The sequence below is a fragment of the Nicotiana sylvestris genome, chromosome 6 (genome assembly GCF_000393655.2).
Source record: "Nicotiana sylvestris chromosome 6, ASM39365v2, whole genome shotgun sequence".
In the NCBI taxonomy this organism is placed as follows: Eukaryota; Viridiplantae; Streptophyta; class Magnoliopsida; order Solanales; family Solanaceae; genus Nicotiana; species Nicotiana sylvestris.
In genome coordinates this window covers 1,588,988-1,597,696 of record NC_091062.1, presented here as the reverse complement: position 1 = coordinate 1,597,696, position 8,709 = coordinate 1,588,988, and the positions used below count along the sequence as shown (strand labels likewise).

At 37.5% G+C, this 8,709-nt stretch overlaps 1 protein-coding gene across 1 annotated transcript; it reads left to right on the top strand.

The window, feature by feature from the left end:
* The first annotated feature begins 592 nt into the window (after nt 1–592).
* Nucleotides 593–8,415, top strand: LOC104216684 (probable galacturonosyltransferase 6). Its single transcript, XM_009766794.2, has 9 exons — nt 593–798; nt 888–922; nt 3,952–3,993; nt 4,090–4,165; nt 4,270–4,343; nt 5,344–5,576; nt 6,252–6,609; nt 7,093–7,614; nt 7,723–8,415. The coding sequence occupies exons 1-9, from the start codon at nt 687–689 to the stop codon at nt 7,993–7,995; spliced, it is 1,725 nt and encodes a 574-aa protein (XP_009765096.1). The 5' UTR covers nt 593–686; the 3' UTR covers nt 7,996–8,415.
* The last annotated feature ends 294 nt before the right edge of the window (nt 8,416–8,709 follow it).

Sequence of the window (8,709 nt, the reverse complement as noted above, 5' to 3'; positions counted from 1 at the left end):
TTTTCATCGCTTCTCTTTTTAATAAAAATCCAATTTTTAAATCATTAATTACATTCATAGATCCTTTTGACCCCCAAAACAGACAAATCAAATAAACATGAAAAACCCCACTACTCCATTTTTTCTGTGTTCACTTTATATCAAGACTCAAGTTTTTGCCTTATAATCTGTATCTTTTTGCTTATCTTGTTTAATTTTACAATACCCTTTTGCCTTCTGTTTCAATTTTTTCCTCTCACTTTCTATCAAGACTCTGTTTTTTTGCTCACTTTCTATATATCAAGACTCAATTTTTATACTTATAATCTGGTTTTTTGGCATATTTTGTTTAATTATCAAATACCCTTTTGCCTTCTGTTTCAATTTTTCTTGTTAACTTTCTGAAGGCTCAATTTTTTTGTTCACTTTCAATCAAGACTCAATTTTTTGCTCACTTTCTATATATAAAGACTCAATTTTTATCTGATTTTTTGGCATATTTTGTTGAATGATCATATACCCTTTTGCCTTCTGGTTCATATTTATGCTTTGATGAGGCTATTTCACAGTTCACACTACTACATTTTTTTTGTCATTTTCTCTATATAAAGACTCAATTTTTATCCTTATAAAAACTGAGTCGTTTTACATATTTTGATTAATAATCCAATACCCTTTTGGCTTCTGTTTCATACTTATATGCTTTGATGAGGAGATTTCGACGATGTACGAGGATTTCTATCCTCTCTTTGCTTGCTATATCAGTGTTGACTCCTATTTTTCTGCTTTCTTTTAGGCTCAAAAACCTCAACTCTGATGGTATATATTTTGACTTCTTATTGTTAACTTTTGGATTTTTTGAGGTTTCAGTTTAATCTGAGTTGTGTTTATTTTCATTTTTTGTGCAGTATCAAGAGATTTTGTTGAAGACTTATCAATTCTTGTAAGTTTAGTTTTCTTTAGTTCCATATGTTTTATGTTGTTGCCACTTGTGATTTGTTGACTAATGTTGTTCTTGTTTATTCTTTTGTAATTAAAAAAGATTAGCTTTAGCAACTTATAAAGAAAGAAAAAGCATAAGCTTTTGTATAATTAAGTTGAGTTATGCATCTTTGGCACCATATAATGGAATTAAAGAAAAAAGCATAAGCCTTTGTATACTTAAGCTCAGTTATGCATCTTAGTGTCATGACCCACCACATTATTATGCCACGTAGGTGCCACTTGGCATATATTTTTGCCATATGGAAGGGTTACATAAGTTAGGAAAAAGATCTTGGTGGAATATTCTAGAACTATGCAGAATTTCCTTGGAAATGTTCTAGATATTTATGCACTTGTAGGAAGGTTCTAGAGAAATATAGAGGTTTTCTTAGAAAGACCCTAGAACCCTATAGAATTGTTAGGAAAGTCCTTAGAAGAGTCTAGATGTGTAGAATATTCTAGAGAAGAGACTTAGTTGTAAATATGGAAGGACTTGTAGAACAATTATTATTTACATATTAGCCCCTAGGTGATTATTATAAATAAGGGGCATTCATTTGTAATTCAGGAACCAAGCAAAACAATCAAGTTCTCTATAATACAAAAGCTTCCTTTGGCAATTCTCACGTGTTATAACATTTCTTAGCAATCTTGAGTGTAGTAAGGCTGACTTGGCATAGCAAGAACGTGAGCAGGGTGTGCAAGATCGTGAGCGAGTTGTCAAGTGCCGCACGTTCGCTTAGTTTAAGACTAAGGATGTGACAACGTGGTATTAGAGCAAAGGTTATGACTAAGGAATGTTAGAAAGAATACAAGAGATTGCTAGAAGGAAGTTTTGTAGGGAACCATGGCCGGAATTACCAAGGGCTTGGTACTTGCAGAAGGGATCAACTCGAAGGTCCCTAAGCGAAAGCAGTATGGTGGTGCACGGGCTGCACGCGAGGTGGCAGACTGGCGGAAGCTAAGGGAGCTCCGACAGAGGCCACAATTCGGGAGTATGTACGCGAGTTCACTACCTTAATGCTGCAAATCTCGTCATTGTCCGAGGAAGATTTCCTCTTCTACTTCATGGATAGGTTGCAAAATTGGACAAAGCATAAGTTAAGAAGACATCAAATAGCCAACGTGAATGGGGCCATCGGAGTAGCCTAGTCACTTGTTGACTTCAAGATGGAGCCTGCCAAGTCCAAAGAAGGCAACGCCGAGAGGGATGGGGGAGATCATGATGAGGACAACGGGAAATGCATAGCCAAGGTATACAAGGGTAATGGCAAGGGGCCATCCCATAACGGACAGGGGTCCAAAAGAAACGGCAAGGGGCCGGAAAATGGTAGGGAGTACGTGCCTAAAAGAGGGTGCTATTTCTTTGAATGATCACATCGGGCAAGTGAATGCTCAGAGTTGGGGAAGCTTGCAGCAATGATAGGGAACTTTGCTCAAGCACATAAGGATGACACAGGGGGAATCACCTGTATTGGAGGGATGCGCTTGGAATCTAAGCCGAAAGTAGGGGATTCCAAATCCTATCTTGGCACGATGCAAATGGAGCATGGTGGCAGCAAGAAAAGTTGGACGGACATAGTTGAAGAGGATGGCGAGTTATAAAGTGATGGCATGCTATCAGACTCAGACGATGCACCAAGCAGAGGGTTCAAGTTTGCCAGTAAGGATGGACCATGGAGGGCAGCCAAATAGGGAGTGGAAGCATGGACTCGATGCTTGAGAAGCTGCTACACTTGGTTGAGTCATGGGAAGATTCAGGTCAAGAGCAAGGAGGGGCATCCGATGGGCGGAGGATGGAGGCCATCATTGCTAGTTGTCCAAAGTACAAACGACATAAGAAGAAAGGTAGCCAATACCTTGTGAAATGGGAAGGAGAACCACTTCATAGGGTATCATGGCTAATGTACAAAGATTTTCGATGATGCCAAGGCGATGTGCGCGCGTACGTGTCGATGCTTTGTGCCGAGGGCGGCACAAAATTGGGTGGGGGAGAGTGTCATGACCCACCACATCATTATGCCACGTAGGTGCCACTTGGCATATATTTTTGCCATATGGAAGGGTTATATAAGTTAGGAAAAAGATCTTGGTGGAATATTCTAGAACTATGCAGAATTTCCTTGGAAATGTTTTAGATATTTATGCACTTGTAAGAAGGTTCTAGAGAAATATAGAGGTTTTCTTAGGAAGACCCTAGAACCCTATAGAATTGTTAGGAAAGTCCTTAGAAGAATCTAAATGTGTAGAATATTCTAGAGAAGGGACTTAGTTGTAAATATGGAAGGACTTGTAGAACAATTATTATTTACATATTAGCCCCTAGGTGATTAGTATAAATAGGGGCATTCATTTGTAATTCAGGAACCAAGCAAAACAATCAAGTTCTCTATAATACAAAAACTTCCTTTGGCAATTCTCATGTGTTCTAACATTTCTTAGCGATCTTGAGTGTAGTAAGGCTGACTTGGCATAGCAAGAACGTGAGCAGGGTGTGCAAGATCGTGAGCGAGTTGTCAAGTGCCGCATCTTAGGCACCATATAAACAACAACAAACCTAGTGGAATCTCACATGCTGGTCTGGGGAGGGTAGTGTGTACGCAGACCTTACCTACCCCAGGGAGGTAGAGAAACTGTTTCCGAAAAACCCTCGGCTCGAGAGGATGAATAGAAACAAACAATCTTAGGCACCATATAATGGAAAGAAAAAGAACATAAACTTTTGTATAGTTAAGTTCAGTTATGCATATTTGGCACCATCTAATGGAAAGATAAAGCTGAAATAGATAATGTTTTCTCTTCCTTTGTTGTCCTGCTCCTGTGGATAAGCAAACAGGATCGAAGCGAAGGAGGAATCTACATTTCTTCAACTATTTTCTTGCTTTTCTTTTTGCATAATTGTCTTATTAATGTTATCATACTAAATAGAGAAACAAATATCTGACTGATTTGTTTTATTTTTTTGGGGGCTTGAATTCTACTCTTCAGAAGCATAGAATAGAGGCTCAAGCAAATAGTGCAGTTAAACTGGTAATAAAAAGTTTTGATAAAGCCTACTTACTCTGTGTGAAAGTCTAACCGTGATCACTACTGATGCTTGTAAATCTTTGTACGTTGTTTCTTTAGGAAGAAGTTGTAGGCCTAAAAGAACCAACATTGGTTGTGTACAGAGATGGAGAGCATAGCTCTACAGTCAGTTCAGGTGAGAACGATAGGCTTGACAAAGCAGAGAATTTTAACTTTAAATGCCTTTATCCCTTTTTTCCTTCATTTCTGTGCAGCATTTAACTATACTCTCAATTACAGGAACCACATATGGTGGCGAAGAAAAAAATCAACAAAATCTATCTGAGCAAAAAGTGTCCTCATCAAGAGAAAAGGTATTTTTCTGTTTAGCAATCTATTGCGTGTTATAGCTGAAGATAGAGGAGGCTATAATTTCCTATCTCGCGAGAAATTATAACTTTCATCACTTAGTACTTAACAAGAACGCCCTTCATGTTGGTTGTCGCCAGAATTGCGAGTATTAGACTTACTGTAACTTCTAATTTGGCTGCATAGACTGGAAAATGTTCACATTTAGTTATGTAATGTTGGAAAAGTTAGGAGTTAGTTATACATAAAAATGTTTGCCATTGTATCCATTTTGAATTGTCAAGCTGTTGCTTTAATTGTGATGATCATGTTGATGTGTAGAGAGAAAAAGAAGTATCCACATATTTGCTTTTGCTATATCTAGAATCGCATTTTCTAACTTCAGTTGAGTAGAAATGTTTGATATTAGACGTGCATGAGGTAGGAAATAGAGAGCATGTCAATTTAGGGCTTCAATGAAAGTTCACGAGAAGAATTGAGGATGCCATTTCCACTTTCACTTTGTCAAAATTCATTGAAAACATTAAGGCCCCGTTTGGCCATACATTTTGGCAACGTTTTTTTCAAATCTTTTTTGAAAACATTGTTTGTCCATAGATTAATGATCTATTTTTGAAAAATTTCTGAAATTATTTTTCAAGTTCCCAAAATCTAGTTTAGGGTAGATTTTGGGTGAAACTTGTTCTCCCACTCACAAAACTTCAAATTTTTTTCAAATAAAATGCATGTTCAAACATAATTTAAACTTCCAAAAATTATTTTTCAAAACTAATTCAAAAATTATTTTTTTCAAGTTTCAACTAAATCTATATCCAAACGCTAGCTAAAATGTTAGATTTGGTAGTCCGAACCTTCCTTTCCTCTCTTTTCTGATAGATATCTCCATCTGGGTGCACTTCACTTGGTCGTGTGCAACTCTAATGTTTTTTTTTCTTATTTTGTTCATAGCAACTACACTCTTATTGTGAGTTTGCAGTCCGCTGATTTCTGTTAGGGTTATGGCAGGAGAAGTCCAGACCAAAAGGGGTTCAACAAAGTCAGGGTGTACAGGCCCATTCGCGGAGGTCATTAGATGAGAAGGTAAAAGAGATGAAAGATCAGGTGATTAGGGCCAAAGTATACTTGAGTTTTGCCCCGCCAGGTAGCAACTCTCATTTTGTGAAAGAGTTAAAGCTACGAATTAAAGAGCTAGAACGAGCTATGGGTGATGTTACAAAAGATTCTCGTTTGTCAAGGAGGTGAGATCATTTTTCTTGCCCCCACAATATCCACTGAACAGGCTACGACGTGCTCCTTCATTTGTTAAATATAAAGCTTAATCAATGCAGTTTATAGAACCTGGCTCATTTGATCTGTCAATTTCTAATCAGCAGCATAAAATCTGTTTGGTTTGAGTAGTGGCTTTGTCGTGCTATGATCTGTACTAACTGAGACTGCTCTAATCTTAGCAGAGGATAATTTATTTAGAGTAGAAGTGGGGTATAAGTCAGTCAAGCTATTGTCTCGTAATAGACAAGAATATTTACTTGATATTGACTCAGGATATTTGAAATATATTGGTTGACCTTACTGACAATTGTTTAAAATAGGCAACAAATACTGTTCTTTAATACTCCCTCCATCCAATTTGTTTGATGCATTTCGGATTTCGAGAGTCAAACAAGTTTTCTTTGACCATGATTTTTTTCATATCTTTTAAATATTTTAATTATTAATTATTGTGACTTATAGTACTTTCGATGTAGTTTCCAAATATGTAAGTTTTATTTCAAAAAAATTAAAGATTTTATATTTGAATTGACGGTCAAAATTAAGAAGTTTGGCTTTTGAAATACGAGATGCATCAAACAAATTGGGACAGAGCGAGTAGTTAATATGTTGTATGTATAATCTAAGAGTAGCTAGCTTTCCAGGGCAACACAGAAGATGAAAGCCATGGACTCGACGCTGCTGAAAGCGAGCAGAATGTACCCTGATTGCTCAGCTATGGTGAAGACACTTCGTGCCATGATGTATAATGCTGAAGAACAGCTTCGATCACAAAGGCATCAAACTTCCTTCCTTGTACAGCTTGCTGCAAGAACTGCTCCGAAAGGCCTTCATTGCCTTTCCATGCGTTTGACCACTGAATATTTTGCCCTGCAGCCTGAGGAGCGGGAGCTTCCTAACCAACATAAATTCCAGAATCCAGATTTCTATCACTTTGCTGTCTTCTCAGACAATGTTTTGGCATGTTCTGTGGTTGTCAATTCAACTGTTTCAACTGCTAAGGTATGCTGCTCCATTTTTTCTTTTTTCTTTTTCTCCTCATCACCTTTCTTTTAAAATCCCTTATTCCTTCATGTGCTTTTCGTCTTTCCTTCAATTTTTCCCTTTTCCCTTTATATAATATAGCAACATTAATTATAGTACGATATGGATGGCCTTCAGAGGAAACACCTCATTTTCTTGGGTTAGTTTACACTTTACAGTGTTTGTCATCATTTTTTGGTCGAACTGTAGGAAAGAATTTTTGCCCCGAGTTTGGAGGTGACAAATTCTAGGTCATGCACATAAATACTACTAAGTTATAAGGATATAAATGAGTATTACTCAGGCATCAGTCTTCACTTCTGCAAAAACATTTTCATGATCAGTTGCTTGCCTCTGCCCATTTTTATGATTGCAGTAGTACTATCCTTTCAACAGCTAATTAATGCAATAAGGATAGGATAAGCGGAGAAAATTTGAAGGTAAATGTTTATGTACTTGCAGGATCCAGAGAGAATCGTCTTTCGTATAGTGACTGATTCTGTTAACCTGCCAGCCATGACAATGTGGTTCTTGATGAATCCTCCCGGCAAAGCTACAATTCAAATTCAGAGCATAGATAGTTTTGAATGGTTACCAACCAAATACAACGAGGATATGAAGAAGCAAAAGGGCCTTGATCCAAGATACGCTTCTGCATTGAACCACTTGCGCTTTTATCTGCCTGATATTTTTCATTCCCTGGACAAGATTGTGTTCCTCGACCATGACGTGGTTGTGCAAAAGGATTTAACCAGACTTTGGGACATCAACATTAAAGGTAAAGTGAACGGTGCAGTGGAGACTTGTCGTGAAGGTGAGCCTTCATTCCGCCGAATGGATATGTTCATCAATTTCACAGACCCCTTGGTGGCAAATGGTTTTAATGCAAATACATGCACATGGGCATTCGGGATGAATATATTTGATCTACAAGAGTGGAGGAAACGAAACCTAACTGCACGATATCACGATTACTTGGAGCTGGTAATAGATCTATATCCTGCTGTTTGCAAATTGCTGTTTTATTATATACTCTTTTCCTTTTATCGTCATTGCTAAAAACATTTAGTTTATGTCGTTATGTTGATGCAGGGAAGTAAGAGACAATTACTGAAAGCTGGTAGTTTGCCAATTGGTTGGATGACTTTTTACAAACACACACATCCTCTAGATAGGCAATGGCATCTCCTCGGATTGGGGCATGACTCTGGCGTCGCACAAGCTGAAATTGAGCAGGCGGCAGTGATTCATTATGATGGAGTTATGAAACCATGGTTAGATATTGGGATACAAAAGTACAAGCCATCTTGGACAAAGCATGTTAGCTATGAACATCCATATCTGCAACAGTGCAATTTACACTAGTAGTAATCTTGATCCTAGAGGTGTAGTTTGAGTTATTCCACTTCACTATGATTATTCTTTTCTTCACAGTGTAGGAGCCACTTACATCCACCTTGGCGCAATGGTAACAAGTTCTAGCCGTGTGACCAGGAAGTCATGGATTCAAGCTCTGAAAACATACTCTTGTACAAAATGCATGGTCAGGTTGCGTACAACAGATCCTATGCAGTATGGCCTTTTCCAGGATACGTGCATAGCGAGAGCTTAGTGCACCGAGCTGCCTCTTTTAGTGTAGGGACCACTCCTGTTAACCTGATTCTTTCCATATTGATCCACTATATATTCTTCCTTTGTAAAGTTCAACTCCCCTTGTTGCCCCTTTTTTCTCCACTTGAAATTTTACACAAACTCATCCCAAATAGCAATAACTTTATTTGAACATTTTCTGAGATGGCTTCTAATTTCTTTAGATACGTTAGAAGAGAGCGTGACTTTAAATAATAATTTGACATTTTGAGTCTTAGACAAATCACATTTGATTTAAACTTGGATCCTTAATCCATTTGTGTGGCAAAGATGAAAGCATTTTGGCCTTAACTCATTTTTTGGTAAGACAACTTTCTTTTGAAAAAACCAATTCTGCACCTCTATCATTTGAAATCCTTCAAATTGTCCCTTTTCAAGACTTCGACCATTTGATTTCACAAATGAAAGTTATTATTTTAATTAATTTAA